The 21,922-nt window shown below is 49.7% G+C and overlaps 13 protein-coding genes across 13 annotated transcripts in view; 7 read left to right on the top strand and 6 right to left on the bottom strand.

The window, feature by feature from the left end:
- Positions 1-40: 40 nt before the first annotated feature.
- On the bottom strand, positions 41-1,125 carry BBK36DRAFT_1172707 (NAD(P)-binding protein; the record flags this gene model as incomplete). Its single annotated transcript, XM_024895767.1, has 3 exons — positions 41-290; positions 370-664; positions 720-1,125. The coding sequence occupies 3 exons, from the start codon at positions 1,123-1,125 to the stop codon at positions 41-43; spliced, it is 951 nt and encodes a 316-aa protein (XP_024745463.1).
- A 364-nt stretch (positions 1,126-1,489) lies between these two features.
- Positions 1,490-1,993, top strand: BBK36DRAFT_1129857 (alpha/beta-hydrolase; the record flags this gene model as incomplete). Its single annotated transcript, XM_024891779.1, has 1 exon — positions 1,490-1,993. One exon carries the CDS (start codon positions 1,490-1,492, stop codon positions 1,991-1,993), a length of 504 nt encoding a protein of 167 aa, XP_024745462.1.
- Positions 1,994-1,997: 4 nt separating this feature from the next.
- Positions 1,998-2,447, bottom strand: BBK36DRAFT_23713 (hypothetical protein; the record flags this gene model as incomplete). The annotated part of the gene is made up of 2 exons (XM_024897966.1): positions 1,998-2,231; positions 2,364-2,447. 2 exons carry the CDS (start codon positions 2,445-2,447, stop codon positions 1,998-2,000), a joined length of 318 nt encoding a protein of 105 aa, XP_024745461.1.
- Positions 2,448-2,922: 475 nt separating this feature from the next.
- BBK36DRAFT_1129769 (hypothetical protein) lies at positions 2,923-3,803 on the bottom strand (the record flags this gene model as incomplete). Its single annotated transcript, XM_024891772.1, has 2 exons — positions 2,923-3,452; positions 3,644-3,803. The coding sequence occupies 2 exons, from the start codon at positions 3,801-3,803 to the stop codon at positions 2,923-2,925; spliced, it is 690 nt and encodes a 229-aa protein (XP_024745460.1).
- A 581-nt stretch (positions 3,804-4,384) lies between these two features.
- On the top strand, positions 4,385-6,530 carry BBK36DRAFT_1129677 (hypothetical protein; the record flags this gene model as incomplete). Its single annotated transcript, XM_024891761.1, has 4 exons — positions 4,385-4,432; positions 4,490-5,064; positions 5,121-5,498; positions 5,660-6,530. 4 exons carry the CDS (start codon positions 4,385-4,387, stop codon positions 6,528-6,530), a joined length of 1,872 nt encoding a protein of 623 aa, XP_024745459.1.
- A 1,158-nt stretch (positions 6,531-7,688) lies between these two features.
- On the top strand, positions 7,689-8,342 carry BBK36DRAFT_1129588 (glutathione S-transferase; the record flags this gene model as incomplete). The annotated part of the gene is made up of 1 exon (XM_024891755.1): positions 7,689-8,342. One exon carries the CDS (start codon positions 7,689-7,691, stop codon positions 8,340-8,342), a length of 654 nt encoding a protein of 217 aa, XP_024745458.1.
- Positions 8,343-9,242: 900 nt separating this feature from the next.
- BBK36DRAFT_1185661 (hypothetical protein) lies at positions 9,243-10,535 on the top strand (the record flags this gene model as incomplete). Its single annotated transcript, XM_024896452.1, has 2 exons — positions 9,243-9,349; positions 9,398-10,535. The coding sequence occupies 2 exons, from the start codon at positions 9,243-9,245 to the stop codon at positions 10,533-10,535; spliced, it is 1,245 nt and encodes a 414-aa protein (XP_024745457.1).
- Positions 10,536-12,344: 1,809 nt separating this feature from the next.
- On the top strand, positions 12,345-13,241 carry BBK36DRAFT_1129730 (hypothetical protein; the record flags this gene model as incomplete). The annotated part of the gene is made up of 4 exons (XM_024891766.1): positions 12,345-12,525; positions 12,588-12,683; positions 12,771-12,946; positions 13,014-13,241. 4 exons carry the CDS (start codon positions 12,345-12,347, stop codon positions 13,239-13,241), a joined length of 681 nt encoding a protein of 226 aa, XP_024745456.1.
- A 178-nt stretch (positions 13,242-13,419) lies between these two features.
- Positions 13,420-13,842, bottom strand: BBK36DRAFT_1185657 (hypothetical protein; the record flags this gene model as incomplete). The annotated part of the gene is made up of 1 exon (XM_024896451.1): positions 13,420-13,842. A coding segment is annotated over one exon (423 nt), but the record flags the coding sequence as incomplete, so codon positions are not given.
- A 462-nt stretch (positions 13,843-14,304) lies between these two features.
- On the bottom strand, positions 14,305-15,771 carry BBK36DRAFT_1172701 (hypothetical protein; the record flags this gene model as incomplete). Its single annotated transcript, XM_024895766.1, has 3 exons — positions 14,305-15,382; positions 15,467-15,635; positions 15,678-15,771. 3 exons carry the CDS (start codon positions 15,769-15,771, stop codon positions 14,305-14,307), a joined length of 1,341 nt encoding a protein of 446 aa, XP_024745454.1.
- Positions 15,772-16,317: 546 nt separating this feature from the next.
- On the bottom strand, positions 16,318-17,326 carry BBK36DRAFT_1172700 (NAD(P)-binding protein; the record flags this gene model as incomplete). Its single annotated transcript, XM_024895765.1, has 4 exons — positions 16,318-16,517; positions 16,573-16,915; positions 16,973-17,077; positions 17,135-17,326. 4 exons carry the CDS (start codon positions 17,324-17,326, stop codon positions 16,318-16,320), a joined length of 840 nt encoding a protein of 279 aa, XP_024745453.1.
- A 485-nt stretch (positions 17,327-17,811) lies between these two features.
- BBK36DRAFT_1129896 (hypothetical protein) lies at positions 17,812-18,453 on the top strand (the record flags this gene model as incomplete). Its single annotated transcript, XM_024891783.1, has 1 exon — positions 17,812-18,453. One exon carries the CDS (start codon positions 17,812-17,814, stop codon positions 18,451-18,453), a length of 642 nt encoding a protein of 213 aa, XP_024745452.1.
- Positions 18,454-19,017: 564 nt separating this feature from the next.
- The window catches only part of BBK36DRAFT_1172698 (purine and uridine phosphorylase), a gene marked incomplete at both ends in the record, with an annotated part of 3,547 nt that continues 642 nt past the window's right edge, over positions 19,018-21,922 (top strand). The window contains 2 exons of the mRNA XM_024895764.1: positions 19,018-20,005; positions 20,058-21,835. Of these exons, the coding sequence (XP_024745451.1) occupies positions 19,018-20,005; positions 20,058-21,835 (2,766 nt within the window). The remainder of the gene's footprint in view (positions 20,006-20,057; positions 21,836-21,922) is intronic.

Here is a 21,922-nt window from a genome sequence, read left to right as displayed (position 1 = left end):
ATAGTGTATACCATTCACTCGAGCATCTTCAAGGCTTCACTTACAAATGACCTCCATCTTCGCTTCGCTTAATAACCAATGTGATGTTTCCGGGCTGGAGTCTTTCCCATAAGCCTCCCTTTCCCGAGTTCTTCAATAAGTTGTCTTGCTGACGGGACCAGTCTTCTGCTCTTTTGACTCTGTTTGGCTGAATCTGGTCCAGAAGAGCATAGTCTATCCCGAAGAGCCCATGTCTGAAAGAGTTCCACAATGCAGTAAAGTTCCGTTGCGAGGACATGGCACTGGGGTCGCTCAAATCAGCGGCACCAATTGGGGCGTGAGCGGTTTTTGACAGGGGCCCATTTCGCCAATATTCGGGCTTCCAGCGACACATCAATATACCTAGCGCGATAGCCCGTAGGGCGCTCAAATGCAATGGCCAAGTCGCTATAAGTGATGCCCTGAGCCGCGGTCCTGAGGTCCAAGCCATTGGCGCGCTCAGGGTTATCGAATTGCAAGCGAACATAGTAGCCGCAATCTTCGAGGGAGCCCAAAGGCATAGAACTATTTCCGAGGGGCACACGCCAGGTGAGAGTGTCGTCTTCGATGGTGGGTGCCATGGGAGTATGGGAGCCGATGGTCATGTCCATGTAAGGCGCGACTGTGAACAGAGCTGCACCCACTTCTCTCCTTGTTGCTAACATTCTGGAACAGAATCCACTGCCCGATTCTTCCTTTACCATTCATGTGGCCGGAATAGAACCTGGAGTCGTAGCCTCCCAGCTTGAGGACATAGGGAAGGCTGCCGTACACAAAAGATTTGATGCCCTCTTCAATAGCAAGCTCATGGGCGCGAATAGCCCAGTACATCTCGCCCCTTTCTCCACCGTCAAAGCCATCAATGTTGGCAAAAGCCCCATCACAGCCTCGGTAGCCGTCGCGAAGGGCCTCTTCACTTGCGAATGTGCCTTGGAGCAATTCGACATTGCCGAGGGCGAGAAGCTCAGCGGCGCGGCGAGACGAGGTATCGCGGGTCAGAAGTCGAGCTGTGTATTTCTTATCGTGTACGAGCGCTTTGACGATGGACATGCCTTGGACTCCGGTGCCACCAATGACACATATTTTGGACACCAGTTGCGAAGTCATGATAATCCTTTTTTACGAGATGTATTGCTATGTGAGACTTTGTTGGACCGTTGAAGAATGATCGTCGAGCTGTCACATATCAAAAAGATGTATTTATATATGAATACTATGAATCTGCTGTGTCACGCGCGAGTGTTTCCGGGCGTATCAGGCAGAGACAGCAACTTGATTGTCGTGATCATTAGCCCTTAGAAGTAATAGAAGGGGATTCATAAATTTCCTGTGCCGGCTTAGTTTTCATGGGGTTCAAGTTTATGTATGACCCCATGAAATGCAACCGTCAGAGTACCAAGTATCCATTACTCGAAATAGGTAATATGGTCTTTGATGATATTACTGTACAGAAGAAAAAGACGTAGATCTCATGACATGGGATAACATCAGGCGTAAATGTGAAGCTCGCATCAACAGCTTCCCTAACTTTACTCTACCGATTACAGAAGGCGGAGATACCTTCAGTATTCACTTCGTGGCACTCTTCTCGCAGAAGCAGGATGTAATCCCCCTCCTCAGCTTGCATGGCTGGCCGGGCAACTTCATGGAGTTCTATTCCATCCTAGAGACCTTGTCCAACCGAAACACCCCCGAGACACTTCCCTACCACATTGTTATTCCTTCTCTGCCTGGCTATGCTTTTTCTTCCCCGCCACCACTTACACGAGACTTTCAACTCCAGAACATTGCAAGCATTATGAACACGTTGATGGTTGAACTGGGCTTTGGCAATGGATATGCAGTTCAGGGTGGGGATATTGGCAGCAAAGTTTCACGCGTTATGGCGGCGACCTTTGACTCAGTCAGCGTGGATGACGTTGCAAGGGTCTATAAGCTCACCAGTCCCAATTCTCCCACTTCGCTTTGGCTTTGACAAGTCAGTCTCGGCTGATACCGAACCGACCGTCGGTCAGCTCATTTTCATAAGTTCTTGGTCCAATCTTCGATAGCTTGAGTAGGGTCCGAAACTCAATTAGTTGTTGCTCCGATACTGACACCGTAAAGGGGACTGGAGTGGAGTTCCTGTTGATAGGGAGATCTGCAAAGGAAGGCATCTTGGACAGCTCGATGACTTGATATGAATCGTATTGGTAGTGTTGAATCAGTGTAGCCTTTTGATGTAAGTGTAATGGATATATGAGAGATCTATAAATTTGTGATGAAGGAGAGTTGATGCTTTCTTATAGTTCTCGAGTTTGCTCCTCTTCGACTCTTCTGGTATCACATGGTACCATGTTACTCACTTCATACGTTGACCGTAATCTCATTGATACGGAGGTCGTGTCCTTCTTCAGGCACTTTGCACGATGGATTCCGTTCTGAGGCATGTCTATCGTGGCGTCTCACCTGGTAGTCGAGGTAGCTATTTTGCCAAATACGGCAATATCGCCCGCTACTGGAAGACGATCCGAGCATTGAACAAGAAGATAGAGTGATTGACGTCATTTTCATATGACTTCATTGAGACGGCAGATGGATATCATAGAAAGACGCAGGGTAGTTGGCATGAATAACCTAAAGAAGGGTTGCAAGCATATGAAATTATATCGTGGGTTTCTGGTATCGTGATAGTGGGAGGTGGAGGTGACTTTAGCATCAAGGCAGGATTTTGACTACAAAAGCCTGACCTTGGAGTTCAGAAGATGGACTGGATACACCCTCGAGACGTTCAGATGTTTTAACTTGGAAGTCAAAAGAAAACCTTGATCGCTAATAGAGAAGACGCGAATAACGATCCCTGTACTTTTGTAGTAATGTACATGTTCGGGGAAGAAAGAGGGAAACACTGCGGGAGCGTAGACTCTATGCATCGCCCGCTTGGTTCAACTCTCGTTTCCTTGAATTATTGGTCTGTGAAATTTGCCGTATTGCCTCGTTCTCTTTCTCGAGCATCGTCACTCGTTCGCGAAGGCTTTGCAGTGAGCGAAGCACGTCACCCTGTACATTATGGCTCGGTTCTTCAGACACTTTGCTTGAGGCTGGCTGGGAGGATGAGTCTTCAGAATCGTCAGACTTGACTGCGTCTTTCATCAGCCGAGTACTCTTAGAAGCCTCCATGTTTGACGTCGCTTCTTCAGGTTTGGCTGCAGGTTCTGGCGCCGGCTGATCGGCAGGTTGCTTAAGAAGATGATTCGACTTCTCATCGTTGAACAATGGCGGCTGAATGTGCCAATTTCTCCTTGTACATGCGCCACAGTAAAAAGTCTTTTGTGACTCTGGCATCTCTGGGACGACACAATGTTGATGATAGGATCGGCAGCATGTGTCGCAATGCAGCATGCTGCCTGGTTTGCGGCAAGTATAGCATAGTGGGTTGTGTGGTGAGCCGCTCTCTGTGAAGTGTTAGACGTAAGATCTTGTGTAATGTGCCCAATGCATGAGATATTGTCACTTAATGAAGGCCGGATCGCTTCAAATGGACAGACATATGGCCGATTATTACGACTCAATAATGGCGAATAGTCCGCCCTCCATCTCCAAGGACAAGTCCAAGTCTAGATGATTGGGTGATATGGATACTCACTTCTCCAAGCATGATATATAATTCTTTGCTCATTCAAGGTCAGAGACGTCCCCGGCGCAGCATAGGTAGAGATTCTGTAGCCGGCGACGACGGGATATTTGCTCGTCTCGGTTGTCGACGTCCGCCGTCTTTTGGCTTGTGACTGAGGAGATTCTGCCATGATGATAAACGTTGCAAACGAAATGATGTGAATTAAGCCCAAGTGAATGAACAATATTCTAGACTTGTGAATGGGGTCAAAGTACAACTGAAAGATGTCATGACAGCAAAGTCATGCTCCATACAACCACAAATGTAGGACATCAGTTGGCTAAGCAGGAATCTATGTGGATGCAAGAAGAGATTCCAGAGACGTTCCCAACTGGGGAGAATTGCCCAAACAGGCATGAGACGGATCGTTTACCCCAAAGCAGCAACGTCATCCTACCGACATTAGCCCGCTCAGCTCTGTCGAGACCAGAGGTGAAGAGCTTGATCAAATCAAAAGTCAATTAATCGACTTACCCTCGCATGTCATCAGATAAAACTATAGCCAAGGCAACTTCAATTTCCACTTACCTCATTGATATCTATCCTACCTCCGTACGGGGTTGCTTCGTTGCCTCAATGGGTAACATCTTCCTCTGGCTGCCACCAACAACTACGCAGAGCCGAGCTGAAGAGAGGGGCACAGTATACGGAAGAGCGGTTACATGGTAGCGAGCGTCGTTATACGCTCCGGCTTGGAGCCTGCGAACGGCAATGTCCCCCGGCTCGGCGTGCCAACGATGCAGGAAGCGACATATCAAGGTAATTGTACACCCTCAGATGAGCCTGATGTATTGAGTTTTGACCGAGAGCTCCAAGTGTGATGCAACAAGGCCTAGCTGCAAGCAGTGTACCTCGGCCAACCATGACTGTCCCGGATACAGTGAAGACTGGAAGTTCATCAACAACGGCGCCAGACCTCCTCCGAAGCGGCAGAAGAGGCGAAATTCCCGCGCAGGCGAGGCACACGGAATCAAGGGAGCTGCGGAATTGGTAAAGAAACGCCCCGAGACCCGGCTACGCGAGGATACTACAGTAGAGGTCCGTCGCATCACCACCACCCAGAGACCAGAACCGCTGGACATTCCGGTATTGGACTATTCGAAAGAATCTGAAGCCGCACTACAGAGCTTGGACCCGTCATTATCGCTCTCTGACGGTTTCGTCTTTGAGCTCGGAAATGGCGGTGTTAGTGAAGCTAATGATGGTGGTCTGCAGCCCGGCCACTTCGGGGCTCCTGGACCTGCCCCTGAGGCATCTCCGGGATTGATGTCTTCTGAATCGGGCAGCGGGTTTGAGACGGGGCTTGCTGCCCTAGCCTCAGAGTTTATGCTGGAGAGCGAGCAGGAGATGGTCTTTCTTCTGCGGCATTATACGGACAACCTGGCTTCGTGGTATGTTACCCATCTTGTCCTGACGTATCTCAGGCGTTCTAAACCATAATTGTTAGGCTGGACGTATTTGGAGACAATTCCTTCTTCCAGACGTGTATGCCTCGTCTTGTAGGAGCTCACGCAGCAATCAAGTACGCAATCGCCGCGCTCGCTGCGAAGCACTTGAGCAACGTTGGCGGCTTTCGTCCCGCCCAGAACTGCGTGAGGAGCAACTTGGCCTTGACGGAGCTGTATCCAAATACGGTCCATGTCGACTGGGCGTTCAAGGCTGCCAATTACTATCACCGAGCGGCTACCACTTCGCCGCTTCACACCGCCAGCGAATCTGCTCTGCGCGAGGCGGGTTCTTCTATCTTGGCGGATGTTGCGATGGCGAGTAATGCCATATTGACCGTTTATGAATTGCTCGACTCGAATTATGATGAATTTTATACGTAAGTGCATTTCTCAAAAGCATATGGCCTGCAGCAGCTGTTGTTTTGACGCATTTGGCATACTTCCTCCTCTAATGCTCTATATAACAATTTCTTCTCACGGTTTGCATCTGATTTAGTTCGTCATAGTAAACCGGCAGACAGATCTGACAAGAGTTTAGGCGGATACGTAACATCAAGAGCAGTCTTATGAGACCTAATCCCACCGAGGGCTCATCGCCTGACTCAATCTTCACTCCCTTCAAATTCCACGGCAGCCCTGCAGCTCTAGCCAGCTTCTGGCACTGCATGCCTCACGATCTCCTTACCTCGTATGACCAAAAACGAATACCGTTACTAGACCTTGAAACTCCGTATAGCAGCAATCCAGGGGTACTCGGTAGTGAATTTGATGACCCTAGCGAATCTGCATCCATGGCCAGAACGCCCTGGGCACAACTCTTCCTCTTGGTAACACAGATCATTGACAAGTTTACCGCTACTACCAGAAGCAGTGATGGTAACACGAAGATTGTGGAACCCAGAAGCTGGCACCATCTCTGGAATGCTCTGGACCGGTGGCACACCCAGCTGGACCTACACTTTGAGCCATATTCCCATTACGCGCTCTCCAGCCATTTGACTCTCTCTCAAGGCCCAGCAGAGCCTGTCTTCGACGAGATTCTCTTCCCAACTGCCGTATCCGCGGCTACGCTGTCGTACTATCACTTCTCACGCGTGCTTCTACTGCTCGCAAAACCGATCGACCAATCAAACCCTCTGATTCAGCTGAAGGATTACAGAGAAAGGTTGCTGGATATCAAGGACCACTGTGTGAAAATATGCGGAATAGCCGCGGCCCGGCCGGGGTACGCTGCTCGGATTCACTCGGTGCATCCGCTGTTCTTGGCTGGGCAGTGCTTGGAGGAGCCGCGGGAGAGGAGAGCCGTGGTCCAGCTTTTGCAGGATGTCGAGGCCGATACGGGATGGCCTACGGCAAGTCTGGTTAGGAGGCTTCATCAGGAATGGTGCAATAATGATCAGATAAGCTGAGGGCCTGGGTATGATGAAGCTGGTAGGCCGTCGGTTGGTGTCACTGTTGTAAGAGGTCTCAAAAAAGATGTGAGAGGGTGGAGGGGGACCTAAGGCGGACCGTGGGTGTAAGTGCTGGTGAGAAACGATGGTATCAAAGGCTGAATATGGACACAGGTCACGTTATGACTGGCTGTACTACTTTTACATACTTTTAGAGCGTTGTTTTGGTGATCGGGCATGGATAAATGCAATCGCATTCCGTCAATGCAGCTCCTCGGCACTTACACATCTAACTACTCGTCATCTGTTACACATAAATATGAGAAGTCCGTACTTCTGGTACCTCTCAACTGCTTGCTTACCGCCTGCACTTACGAATTAAATACCTAAGGCCCTGTCCAATTGTCAAAATGCGGTAGAGGTGTATGGGAGATTTTCCCTGAGCAGCGTAGCAACGAAATGGTTGCCAGATCTACGACTTGGCGCAATCTCGGCAGGCCACACAATCTTCGCAACGTCCGATCTTTCGTCTGAACATACAAAGAGCAGTCAACATTAATGATATTTAATTTGATAAAATTTGGGTCCTGCATTAGATCAACAGGCACAAACGGTAGCGTCGGGGACACGTAAGGCACAATCGTGTAAGTATATATCTAAGAGCCACCGTTCCTCTCCTGAGGCCCTGCGCAACGATTTGCAAGGCCTGTCCCTCAGAATCACAGAGGCACTAGCCCCTCAAACGTCGCATTTTCTTCCCAGCTTTTGCTAGCTGCCAGCTTTGTCGTTCTTAGGGCCGGAGCCAACACTGTGCCACCCCGCTGGCCGTTGTCTTTTGAGTGGCTTGCCTGGCGTCTTCTCCCCGCCTGAAGGTCCGTTCTGGTGCAAATAGTTGCCGTTCGCCTTTGACATCTCATAATGGCGAAGACAGTGTCGGTGAAGCACCAAAGGGATGTTCGTCAATGTCTTTTAATCACTCTGAAGAGCAAGAAATAGCGATACCGGGATAGGAAAGACGTATATAAGAGCCGTGCTTCAGCTGAACTCGGCAGTTGAGAACATTTAAACCACGACGGTCTTCGATGCAGATCAAATAAGATTCGGCAATTCAAGTGATACACCACTGCAATTACTTACACCAGTTCACCAAAAGATAATAACACAACCACCATCGCAATGGCCCCCACACTCTACATTGCCCACGACACCTGCTCTCGCGCCACGCAGCTCATCGCCAACGAGCTCAACCTCGACCTCGAACTCGTCCATTTCGACGTCGTCGGCAAGAGCACCTCCAACGGCGATGACTTCGCCGCCGTCAACCCCCTCCTGTACGTCCCCTGCCTGAAGTTGGACAACGAGAACCAGGACATCATCTCCGAGACCATCGTCATCTGCTCCTACCTCGCCGACCAGCACCCCGAGGCCGGCCTCATCCCCACAGCAGGCACTCTGGACCGTGTCAAGTACGACCAGGTCCTCGTCCAGCTGGCCACCGAGGTTGCCCAGAAACACATCCCTCTGATGCGCAAGCTCATGACTCCTGAGGGCATCGAATTCCACTCCAATAAGCTCAAGAAGGCCTACAAGCTGCTCGACGATCGCCTGGCTATTAATCCCTACCTGTTTGGTGAGAACCTTACCGTTGCCGATGCCTACGTCTGGGGCACCCTGTGGAACAGCCGCTCTGGTGTTGACATCAGCCACCTAAAAAACATTGCTGCCTGGAAGGAACGCCTTGAGGCTCGTCCCGCTGCTATTAAGACCCTTGAGGATGAGGCCGAGATTGTCGCTCTTCACAAGGCCAAGATTGCTACTTCTAGCGCCTAAGTGGGTTATGTGAGGAATCGCTTGATGTCTCATACACACCGCAGAGAGTATCTGATGTAGTCGAGAGGGGAGGGAGAAAAAGGCTTGTGCGGATTAGAGGAGTTGTACATATCGGACCCTTGGTGCAAGTATAGAAAGAGGCATCACCAGATATTATAGATTAGAAAGGTAGAATTAGACATATACAATTCGTTTCATTTATTTATTTTTAAGAGTGCGTACTGGTCTGTAACACAGAGAGTAGCTGCGCGAGATGGATCTGCTCAGATGCTTCTACTTTGAGAGACCATAACAATGGGTACCCCGACGGCGCAGAGATGAGAAGAGTTGATTGACTGACCTCGAGTTATGAAAAGAACAGAGTCCGGATTCACCCCATCTTCTTGTGGTGGGGTTGCATTTACCACCCGCCTCTTTTAAAGTTGCATACACTAACTCAAGCTTAATCGGGGCGAACGACTTCCATGGGTTCCGTGTCCTTTCCAGATATCGTATTTCTCATTCCATCCATTGCTTAAAGTACACTTGCTTGGCATTCTAGGCACAAAGGCTTTCTTGCTGGCAATTAGGCTATCACAATGTTGACACGAGCATCATAATACGAGAAGCGGTCATCTGGCCTTTTGGATCTCCTTTAAAAAATCTTTCCTATTCTTGAGAAGAGAGCTGGCAACCAAAGGCAAACCACAACAAAGAATGAAAAGAGACAAAATGACAAAAGATACTTCTAATTCTCGTTCTTCTCGCAGAATAACCCTTGAAAGCGTGCGCCTGATCTGGAGGCTGTGTCTCTTTTGCTGCGCACTGATTGCGCTACTCAAGTTCCTGCCGGTCAACTCAATTCGCTCTCGATTCATTCCGATCAACGACGTTGAGCCAGCACCAGACGGCGTCTATGCCATGACCTCCACCCGCGTGGTAACCAGGCCGAAGCCCGACATCGTCGGGTCGAACAATGACGCGGCAGTCACATCTTCCGCCAACCTCCTCAAAGAGGCATCAAGAGAGTGGACATACGTGCCAGGTCCAGAAGCAGAGTTCGCCGACGAAGTGAGGACCGATAAGCCAAAAGGTCCCGAGGCACGCAAGGTTCTACATCATTCCTTTGGCGATATCGATCGCAAAAAGGCGTTGAACGTGGTACCATATGCAAACGGCTTCGTCCATGGCATCATCCGCGCGTTTCAGCAAGATCTTCATCTCGTTCTCCGGCCTGACGACATTTGGCTGGCTATCACGGTACAGTTTAGCTTCTATGTTAACGGCCACGCCGAGGAATTAAGAAGTCACTTCGTCAATCACGAGGGCAAGAAGAAGCTCGTCGTCGACATGTCGCCCCAAAGCATGGCGACACTAGACGTTGCATCTGCGGCAGAGAAGTTCACCACACTGATCCAGAGCAACGTGCTTGACCCTGAGCTTCGAAGCTGGATCTTGCCAGATTTTACAACTACAACCGACAATGACATAAGCGTCGGGGCACTGGTCATGATGGCCACTACAAAGGCATACTTTGAGTACATCATATTGATGGGCTGCGGGTTCCCAAGTGTCACGCTTGAAGGGGAGAGGGATGACTGGGTAAAGCTCCTCGAAAGACTGCCCAAGCTGGCGACATTTGGCGAAGAACCTGCGCACTGGAGCAAGCTGCTCACCAAGGTGGTGGAGAAGATGGTCGAAACATTCGATCGACCAGACGATGAAGACGTCAAGGACTTTTGGATGAGGGCAGTTCATGAAGCCGGTGAGGAGGGCTCAGGGCGGGGACTCATCTCACTATCGGGCTGGATCACGGCGTTCTGCTTCTGGGATGAGAAAGGCCGCATGATCCACCAGTATACGGACAAAGAGCTAGCAGACCACTCGTTTGAACAAACCGAAGATAGGAAGAGGCAGGTTATCGATGACGTTGTCTTCCCAGTTATTGGCGTCAAAAGCGTGCCACGAGCCGTGGTCGAGGTGCCGGTCAAGGTTCTGGACGGAAATACGATGCTTGACTATGATACCACTATCATTGTCGGGTCAGTGGGTGTAACAGCAACTGCAAGTGAGAGACATGGGGAAATCGATACTTTTCAGCCTCGATCGGGGTGGTGGATGTTGCAAGACAAGGTGCAGCCGCTGAATGGAGAAGACATGTCGAAACATGTAGAGGATGTGTGTAAGGATTGCAGGGCTCACGACTCTTACTAGAAGACTTTGGCATGCTCTTTGCTCATTGCACGTTAGGTACAGATAGAAACACCAACTTCCTCGGTAGTCTGTCGACATCGGCTGCGTGACCATGGCTGTAGCCAAGTCATCGTGCTCCATCGGCCTGCAAGCCCAATTGGTGTTTCTACCTCATATACAAATGACGCAGCTCTCCTCTTTTTTGGTTCGCAGCCACAGCTTGTCTCATTCCTAATACTTCCAAGACACGCATGCAAACATCAAGAGCTGATTCAATGATACATGCAGATCCTTTGCCAAAGACCATGCTAGCGCTTCATGGCAGGGGATAGAGGCGTCCGTATGTCTCAGGCTGACAGGTTATCTGGAATGTAAGCTCAGGCCTTACACCTCAAAGATGTAATGAGGCAGACAGAGGCGGCCTACGTCCTGTAAGGGAGATGCACGCAATCGAGCGTCTGAACGAATTCGCAATACGATGGATGCCACGTTGAAGTGCAGCCGCATCAACCAAATGTTAACCCCATAGGAGTAACGTAATGCGATAATTGATCTTGCGAGGGAATCAAATGCTAGTCTAATCCATATATGATCCAATTTCGGCCTCTTCAAGCAGTGAGCGGCTCTTTGCATTGGCCATGATCGAGAGATCTCAGGCCGGTACAGATCCCCGAGAGATAGCGTTTGTAAGGTACGTATAGGTGTGTCCCGAACTGAAAAAAGACTATGTCAATGGAAGAAGGGCCTTTCTTCACATTCTTATTCCATAAGGGGCTGCAATGCATATGCGGTGGTATGTGCGAATGTGATACGTGCGATCCCCATCGACGCTATTTGGTCCTTATTAACGCAGATCAACCAATGCTTTGGCAAGCTGGACGTACACAGATGGTGGTCGATCAGTAGGTTAAGCACTGATGCACAACATATGGAGCTGAGATGCAATCCGCTCAGCTTAGCCGACCACTGCTGATCAGATATGTGCAACTCCCCTCAACAGCAAGAAACTTGGCATCAAACAGCTGTTACACGGCTTAAAACCAAATATAGCGTCCCATCTGCTTCATGGCAGCCATAGCGGGGATGCGGCTGAGGAGCTCGAGGCCTTACTAGTACATGAATTTGCATTCACCGGCTGCAGGTTCCTTGCCCCAGATCACTGGCCCTGCAGGACGCTGTGCAGCTGCGTTAGCGGCCACTTTCCATTACAACACCTGTTGTCTAAGTGGCTGCGGGCATTGACCGGTGAGACACTGACAAGGCGGCCTGCATACAACTCCTCAGCTTTTGCGTTGCCGAGACTTTTGCAAGTGCTACCCAACACACTGTGGTGACAGCCTGGATCGTCAAATATACCGGTCTGCTTGGCAGGGAAGAGACACTTCACTTAATACATCATACGCACTTTTCTTCCTTGATCGGCAAGACACGTAATTCATCTTGTCACCATCATCAAGCCTGGGCCTTGTAAGTCAAGGCTTGCATATTGAGTGTCATACTATGTAACAGAAGAGTAGCCGACAGAGCAAGGGGGAGGAGCCTGCAGGAAACATTTGGATATTCACTTCAGCCAGCCACAGCTGATACACCTTAGAATGACCTTCCTAATAGATGATACGCACATTAGGCTTTCTAATGAACAACATTTCCCATGAGAGCATGCATTACCTAGGTTCGATATCTGCTAATCAGAAAGCATATCCCCTCTCATGTATATAAGCAGGTGTCCGCCTCCCTCCGTTCTCATCCATCCTGTCCTCATCTTGACACACAACTCGAACAACACGGCACTCTTTAAAGGCCATTTAACTACTCGAGTCCTCAACCAGAATGTCTTCCAGCTGGACCATCTCTGTTGGAAATGAGCGCGGTGCGAACACCAACTATGCGGTGTTCATAGAACCTCCAAGTTTCACTGGCGGCCTGCAGCCTTGGATGAACGTCTGGTATACCTCGTTCGTGCCTTACCATGGAAACTTCGAGATTCGCTCTGGCCTGGACTTCTTCGCCTGTAAGAAAAGACTGGACCGAACCTTTTCTTATGCCTGTGCTAACGAGTATACTTTATCAAAGGGGTCGGTACCGCTCCTACCGCACCGGCACCAGGCGTCGTCATCAACAGTGGCATGAATCTGCTGGCCCGTCTCGGTACAAGTACTGTGCCTGGAAGTGAGTAATTAGAAGCTGGAGATGCCTCTCTCTTTTAGCAAAATCCACTCAGAAGGGCAAGGCTGACTGAATCCTCTCTCTGAGCAGGCACCTTTGAAAAGCAGGTCATTCAAAGCTTCCCCACGATCACCGAAGTCGAGTCGACTGCCGTCCCTGGGGCTTTTGAAATCCAGACTGGCTCCGACTTCAACGTGCCCAACAACACGTACCTACTGGGACTTGCCAAAGTCAATAACCGTGGGCAGGTCGCCCCCGTTGCGTCGGTACGTTACTCTATCTAACCTCCCTGGTCAACTTTGCTATTCCAGTTTCTGATCTGTGGAGTATTAGGTTGCTCCCCACAACAATATGAAAGTCCAAATCAGCCCCAAGATGAAGTTCTACGTCTCCGAGAGCCAGCAGGTTCCCGGCGAAATTGTTGACTATCACGCTGTTACCAGGGATGGTGCTACCATTGACTTCAGTGAAGGCGAGGGCATGGGCAAATTCTACGCCCGTGTGGTCCAAAACGCCGATGGCAGGTTCGATGTCAAGTACTATGACAGATTTGACGATTGAGGAGCCAACCGGCCAGGAAGAACGCGTCATGCACCGTTGGCTAGTTAGATGAATACAATGATGTGGCGACTTCGTTTACAGATGCAGATCTTATGGGACTAGAAGGACAAGGTAACTGCTGTGAATAAAGTTACCTGGTAATTTCTCTCTTAGAAAGGTTGATATTTATTAGAAGCATTCACAAACATACTGCAGACGATGTGAGCGAGTGCCATGGCAGTGATGAAGGCGGCATACTGAACCAAACGCTGTCTTGCTCCCAATATCTAAAAAAACTTGCATCACAGTCGTATGTAAGATACGGCCTTTGTACTACAATCATCAAAGACATCGGCATACGTAAAAAGGTGTATATCAGTTCTTGGTAGCTATATAGACTATGCTGCAGTTTGTAGAGGATATTTCCATGAGTGCAAATTTTAACTTCCCACCTCCCTGATATATACCCAACTGAGCTATTTTCTAGCACATACGACCATAGGTAGTGGAAAACTCGGGGTCCCGTCTGCTCCCCCATAGATAAGCCACTAACCGGCAGATTAGTAGTTGGGTGGGTGACCACCAGCGAACACCGGCTGTTGTATGTTTTTTGTATTTTTGCTCTTTATAAATCTTTTCTTTTTGTCTCGTTGAACTTACAGGAAGCTGTGAAAGGCCTTGCCTCTGTTGTGACGAAGTGCGAAGCGGTATGGTAATGAGGCCCCCGAGAGCCAAGCAATTTTTGATGTTGGAACAAGCCAGCGTGGAATTTCACTATCTGCTTTTGAGTCAGGTGTATATCGGATGGCGAGCTGTTGTCCATACCTACCTATGACCCAAGTATAGCTGGAGGCCGAGATGCTTGGGATCTTCACCGGCGATAATTAACTGGCTGTCTCAATGCTCAAGTGTCTTCACAAGGGGGCTATAGAAGGAAAGCATTGTCCAACTTCCGATCTTCCTCAGGTGAAGACGCGCGAATCGATCCACATCAGGACAGCTTTATACACAAAATCCGGGCCGTCAATCAAGAAGCGAGGCAGCATTTTCCAGATGAGCCAAACACCCCCCAATGTACGAGTCGTCACCAAGTCAGCGGGATGACATAGTCTCTCCAATGTGTCGTCCCCGCATCCTTGAACTTGTCGATGGTTCCTTGTACGCCTTCCGGCCCAACAGACCAGACGCCCTCCTCGATCAGCTTGCACCAACAGTCTAGTAGACGCTCTAGACGCTGAGGGCGATAATAGTCTCCCCCAAAAGGCTTGTATCCATGCTGAAAGAGATCCGCCAGCTTGCCTCTGTCAATAAGCGAACCGTCGCTTTTGCGGGCGCCATCACTGCCATTCCAATCGTTGTCGAAGCCGTACGGAAGAAGCAGCCGAAACCCCTCCTCCGCGTAGTCGTGACCCGAGTTTCTATCCACGGACTCACTGTACACGCCTGCCCTGACTTTGGACGGGACGGCCGAATTGGCGGGTGTGGGACGGAAGTCGCCGCAAAAGGGGCTTGATGATGCCGTCAAGACAGCTTCACGCTCGCATGGTGCGGCGGGGAAGAGGCATACCGGTGGTATTACCGCACCATGAGAGCGAGGCAATCCGGTGAATGGCTGTATTGCCGCAAACGCTGCGGCGTCAGCAGGAGGCAAGAAAAGACCGGGTGCGATGCGCTGGAAGCAGGGCCGGCGTGCGCTGGTCAGAAATGAGCGAGCAAAACAAGGATCCGGGATTGATGCCGTATCCAAGGCACTGGAGGCGAGTAAAGGCTGAGGACTGTTCGTATCAATATTGCTGCCTTTTGATGGGATACGTTCCTCGATGGCTTCACAGAGCTGATTCCATGCGTCTACGCAACTAGAAACTTGAGCCTCGCTATACGGCCTCCATTCCCAAGGTCCAATTTTTTCGTTGCCAAAGAGACCAGGCTCATCTCTAGGCGAGGCTGTGACAATAGCCTTTCCAAGATGAATAAGACTGATCCAGTTGGAAAGGACCGTCTCGAGAGGATGCCAAAGCTCTCTATGCGCCTCAAATGGCAGCACATAGTCATAGTCGTCCATGTGCATCAACACAGCGGCTCGATGATGGCCTTGGTGATATAAAAGGCCGCCTCCTCGTTCTCCCCCGTGACCGATGTTGGGATAATACAGACAGATCAGGCTGTCAACTGGCTCGTCAAAAAGGTCGGCCGCTTCCTGAAGAAACAAGTCGTCTGGCTTAGAGATGCCGGCAGCCTAGATGAACAATGGCGCAGAATTAATATTGTCGTGGTCATTAGGAGGCAGCTGAGCGGCGGCAAGAAAAGCAATTAGCGAGGGGTTGAGTTGTTTGCGAAGTGCCTCGGCGGCATTCCCGTAGGCGGTGAAGAAGGTCTTGTTGATGCCATGTAATTTTGTAGGCGGGCGGCCCTCAGCTATCTAGGCATAATGGACGAGATGATTGTGTAGAGCGACACAGCGACTGTGATCTATCCCCGGCAAGTCATCATGCGCCGGATTGGCGGCTGTGACCAGCAGGCCGCTCGTATCTGCATATGGTGAATCGTCCATTCAGCTTTAATTTACAGGACAAGTAGAAGGCGTTACTTGGATGAGCGTGATAGAAAGGTCTATGCCCAGGGTGTTTAGCCAGCTTATCATTCGTGGTGCCCATCCTGAGGTTCACGCTGTGGTTGTTTCCCTGCTCGGTTGACTCCACTAGCAACGCCAGTTTTTGGGATTCGTCACTAAATTTGGTTCTTGAGTGCCCGAGGTTACCAGAAAGGGCTATAGTTCACGGCGTCGGCGTATGCTAGCCAGTCATGCCGAGGGCTTGAGACAACTCTTCCTTGGATAAGGTGAGGTGAATTCGAGCGTCTATTCGTGTGGTTTGTATGCAAACCTTGAGTAGCATGAGAAGATACAATATGCGTTAATGAGTGTGAAGAAGAAGGATAGACGTATGAGCTATCCAAGGCAAGATCCTCTGTTAACATGATTTAGATATGTCCTGTCATCCGCGTGTAATAGCCCACCTCTTACTCCTTGACCGCGAAAATGTTGTACGAAGCTGCGTGAGTGATAAGGTCAGCATCGCAATGAAAGAGAAATCACGCTTCACCTACCAGTCCATTTATTAAAGTCCACATCTTTGATGATCAAGTCATCTTCTGTCGCACTGGAACAGCCTTTTGCACAGCAAGACGCCTCTTGCCCCCGGTCGTAAGCATCTCGAGCGGTGCCATCGCTAGCAGAGTCGCCCACAGCCGTCCTGTGGTAGACATTCAAGTCATTTCCTGTATCCTGTATAACAACGCCTAGCCTTTCCAGTCAGTAACCGGTCTCCAAGACCGTAAACTTCAGTTCACCAACCGTGGAAACCAGCTTCCCTCAAATACTTTCGGTACATGCCCACTTGGCTCGCTCCAGCAATGCACCCAACGTACAGGGCCATGCTCTTCCTAATCTTCTCCGGCAGTGCGCTCTTGGCAAGGATATCCGAAATGGCAACTCGTCCACCGGGCTTCAGCAGACGGAAAATTTCGTTGAAGACGAGCTGCTTCTCTTCTTCTGGGGCAAGATTGACGACGCAGTTGGAGATGATGCAGTCTGCGATGCCGTCCTCGAGAGCAATATGTGTGATTTGCGACTTGACGAACTCGACGTTGTGCTTGCCGGAGGAAGCTTTTAATTCCTCGGCTTTTCTAAGCATATCCTGTGCGTGTTGGATAGTTAGGTGAATAACTTCCTGCAATTCATGACCAAAGCTCACCTCGTTCATGTCCACGCCAATCACTCGACCCTTTGGACCAACTTTATTGGCGGCAAGGAAAACGTCAAACCCGGCACCGCTCCCAAGGTCAACGACAGTCTCTCCCTATTGTCACTTGTCAGTCAAACCTCACAGAGACATTCCAGTTTTAGGGAAGCGAACTTCACGGAGAGTGGCCATTGCAAGGGGATTACCGCAAGAGAGGCCAAGGTTGGCACTCTGAGGGATGTCTGATAGCTCTTCCACTGAGTATCCAAAGGCCTTTGCGACAGAAGAGGCATACTGGGCTTCGACGCCTTCTGCAGCAGCCGAGTATCGCTTGCCCACTTCGGCGTAAATGTCCTGAGCGCTCATGGTGAAGATAGTACAATGCCGGTCTCCGTTCTTCAGTAATGAATGGCAGGGAAAGGCCGTGGGCTGGAGGAATCTGAGGTCTCTTTATACCTGAATCAACTTGACACTACCAACATACCCATATATGCACCCCCAGTCAACCATCAAACGCTGGGGCCAAACAGTGCTACCATCAAGTGCTTGACTCGAACTCCTTCCAGCCAATTGAGTTCATTTGGGTGTGCATTCTTTACATCATACACACACTATCCTCGATATGGCAACTATTCGATATGTCACCGCCCCTCTCATCGTCCGAATCGCATCTCCCCGACACCGCGGTCGAAAAAGAGTGTACATAAATCTCCATTTCCAATTTCTGTTCGTGGTCCCGTGGGTATACAGTAGAGAGCTGTAATCATTGCATTCGACTCAACTGTCGCCTTCTCCTTGTTATTTGACCGGCCATAGGTCCGATACTCATGCCTGGTGCCCCGCCCTCAGCAATGATATCCAAATGGTCATCCAGCTGTCCAAAACAAAAAGCAACTCGAATCCGAAACAACCAGCGGCGGCATCGAGCCAAAGTCAAGGCTCACATCTCCGACCTTGAATCAGAACTGGCCGAGTCACGGAGACAATTGGCTGCTGCGGAGCATCGCATCAAGGCGCTTACAGCCGAAGTTGAGCAGTTACAGAGCGAGGCAAGGAGGGAGCCTTGTTCTGCTCCTTTGACACCCGCCTACCATCATACAAGCACCCACGACCATCAGCCGGTCTTAGAGCCACGCTGCTGCTGGATGTCAGGTTCACAGAGACAGTTGGGCAAATTAACCACACACGATCAAGATGTCATGATCAATTCATCACTCACCAACGGCACAGAAAGGGACAATTTCAACCTCGCCCTATCTTTCGTCGCCCAATACAAGTCCCAAAATCTCCCCCCTCCACAACCAGGCGAATCGACAACAAGCTGCGCAGCTGCATACAGCATCATTGCACAGCAAAACTTTAAGGGATTCGGATTGGACGATATCCACCAGTGGCTACAATCGGGCTACAGACAGGCAATCCGGTCAGAGGATGGATGCGCCGTGGCCAATAGCCTTGTTCATAGCCTCATCAACCATCTCAGCCCGGTATAGCACCCTTGGAAAAGAACCACCTTGGAGTTTGATATGTCCATATGTTTCTTAGCAGGTGCCAGTCAGGTACCTGATATTATCGATGTCGCTGTTACATCAACCAAGCCAAGAGGCCGTCCATCAGCCGACAGGCTCATGAGGACATGTTCATCAAATGACCCGCGGATACAAATCATCAAAGATCTACCTAGAGTACGTTAGGTATATATAAACCTTCACACTTAAAGCTTGAAGTGAATTTAACCATGTACAACAGACGAGCCGTTGATTACATTACCGTACAGGAACTTCCAGCGTACCTCGATAATGGCTCGTATGATTGGTCAAGGGTGCCAACAAATGTCATTGGACGGTTATGCAACATGCCTTATGGTGTTTGCTGTATTGCTATTTGATACAGGAGCGGGGAAAAGCCTTGCTGCCCGATCAGAGGAATTGCGACCCAGGTGATTTCTGCTGCTGCGATGATTGTTGCTTTAACAAACAAGCTTACTTCCATGCTATGAACATATCATCGAGTTGGGACTCTCTGCAGGTTGATACACGACATTTCCAAGCTCAATCATGTCTGATCCGCAAAAATACACCGTCGGTTGGATCTGCGCCATCACATCCGAGTACGTTGCCGCCCAGGCGTTCCTAGAGGAAAAGCACGAAAAGCCCGAATATGTATCCCCTCACGACAACAACAACTACACGCTCGGCAGGATTGGACGGCACAACGTCGTCATAGCAGTCCTCCCTGATGGCGAATATGGGCTATCATCTGCGGCGGGCGTCGCGAGAGACATGCTGCACAGCTTCCCCAACGTCAGAATTGGTCTCATGGTCGGGATTGGCGGCGGCGCTCCGAGTAAGCACCATGACATCCGTCTCGGTGACGTTGTGGTAGGCATTTCGAATAAGGGAGAGGGTGCTGTGGTTCAGTACGACTTTGGAAAGGCCGTGCAGGGCCAAGAGTTCCAAGAGATGGGATTCTTAGATCAAGCACCAATGTTGTTGCGGGCGGCAGTTGGTGGACTCAGAGCAGAGTATGAATGTGAAGGGAATCGGATCCAAGAAGCCGTCGACAATGCACTTGCCAAGAATCCGAGGCTACAAAAGAAATACGGGCGGCCGGAAGCATCTTCTGACAGACTCTACCAGAGTCCAGTTGTTCACTCACCAAAAGGCAGGGCTGATTGCTCAACGAGTTGCGGTAACGACCCATCAAGCCTAGTTGAGCGACCTGAGCGGGACAAAGACGACGATGTCCCAGCGATCCACTACGGTCTTGTCGCTTCAGCAAATACACTCATGAAGGATGCTTTGGCTAGAGATAAACTCATAGCAAAGAAGGACGTCCTTTGCTTTGAAATGGAAGCTGCCGGATTGATGAACCACTTTCCATGTCTGGTCATTCGTGGCATCTGCGACTACTCAGACTCACATAAGAATGACGACTGGCAAGGCTATGCCGCAATGACAGCTGCAGCATATGCTAAAGATCTTCTCCATCAAATAGCTCCAAACAAGATTGAAGAGGAGAAGAAGATTAAAGATGTTCTATCTGGTCAGTCTCAGGGCTTTGAATCCTACCATGAACATGTATTAAACTCTTATAGGCCTCCAAGAACTTGCCAAAGAGCGCCGAGATATTGCAAAAGAGCAACTCCAAATCCAGAAAGATTTCGCCAAGGAGAGGCTATCCAAAGAAGAACAAGAGTGTCATCAGCTATTCCGTCTAACGGCTAGTGGCAAAGATGCCACATACGAGTGGTACAAAGATCGAGTCGAAAGAAGGGTTGAAGACACGTGCCTCTGGTTTCTCAAGCATGACCACTTTCAGGCGTGGCTGCAACAGGAGTCCGGTCCCTTACTAGTCACAGCAGACCCTGGCTGTGGAAAGTCGGTGTTGGCCAAGTACCTCATCGATGATGGCCTGCCACGATCAGCAACCATCTGCTACTTCTTCTTCAAAGATCAGGACCAAAACACCTCCCGTCAAGCACTTTCTGCAGTACTCCACCAGCTCTTCTCTCAAAAGCCGTCTCTGATCAAGCATGCCATACCGCATTTTCGCACAGATGGGCAGGGTTTGATAAACTCCACAGAGTCGCTCTGGAAGATCTTGCGGGGTGCTATAGGAGATCCCGAGGCAGGACCTATAATCATCGTCTTTGATGCCTTGGATGAGTGTGCCGAGTCTGAGTTTGCGAGCTTGATGCAGAATGTCGAGAGCCAATTTCAGGACGATCAGTCAAGCAATAGCAAGCTGAAATATCTTCTCACCTGTCGCCCGTACGAGCAAATCACCGCACAATTCCACGGCCTCTTGAATATCTTTCCAAATATCCACATACCAGGAGAGGAAGAGTCAGAAGCCATCAGTCAGGAGGTAAATCATGTCATCACTCATCGAGTCAATCGGCTATCAGCAAAGAAAAGACTGTCACTCGAGAGCAAGGCCTACTTGAAGACAAGCCTACAGAAGATTACCCACCGAACCTATCTCTGGGTGTATCTTATATTTGACTACTTGGAGAAAGAAATCTTCAAGAAAACACGGAAAGGGATTGAACTTCTCATTAATACACTTCCCAAGAGTATTAATGAGGCATATGAACGAATTCTGAGCAAGTCCAAGAACGGGAAGGACGTTCGGAAAGCTTTGAGTATCATCTTGGCTGCCAGTCGACCGCTGTCACTCTCAGAAATGAATATCGCTATGAATATAGACGACTCAGCACAGAATGACACAACACAATCCTTTCAGGATATCGACCTAGAGGATGAAGACGACTTTAGGTCACGCCTAAGGTCATTGTGTGGTTTGTTCATTTCGATCTACCATGGCAAGGTTTACTTTCTCCACCAGACTGCTCGAGAATTCCTCCTCGCAGATTCGGCATCTCGTACAGCTGCCCCATCAGAGCTACACTGGCATCACTCTATCACTATTCAACAAGCACATACTGTTCTCGCCGAGCTCTGCGTCCTCTACCTCAGCTTGTTTAATTCCAGTCTTAGCCCTACTACAGAAGCGAATGGGGAATTCGGCTACACACATGTAGCCGATAGCTACGCTTTTTTGGGATACTCCTCTGAAAATTGGGGCGCTCATTTCCGCGAAGCCAATATCGTCGATAACGCTGCTATATTACCTGCGACTCTACGAATTTGTGATCCTGATTCGAAGAGCTTCTCAGCATGGTATACGATTTATGAGGATTTTGTAAATGGCATCCCACGTGATTGTCTTACAGATCTTATTATAGCATCACACTTTGGCCATCGCGCTGTTGTAAAGCTGTTAGTCGACAAGGGAGCTGATCTTGAGGCGCAAGATCGTTGGTATGGCAGGACGCCGCTATTATGGGCTTCTGAGAATGGGTATGAGGCTGTTGCTAGGCTGCTGCTTGATAAGGGAGCTGACCTTGAGGGAAAAGATGAGATGGGCCAGACGCCCTTATTACGGGCTGCTTGGAAA

Source organism: Trichoderma citrinoviride (genome assembly GCF_003025115.1).
Source record: "Trichoderma citrinoviride strain TUCIM 6016 unplaced genomic scaffold BBK36scaffold_18, whole genome shotgun sequence".
NCBI classification, from domain to species: domain Eukaryota; kingdom Fungi; phylum Ascomycota; class Sordariomycetes; order Hypocreales; family Hypocreaceae; genus Trichoderma; species Trichoderma citrinoviride.
The sequence above is the reverse complement of the archived record's forward strand: the minus strand, read 5'-3'. Positions and strand labels throughout refer to the sequence as shown.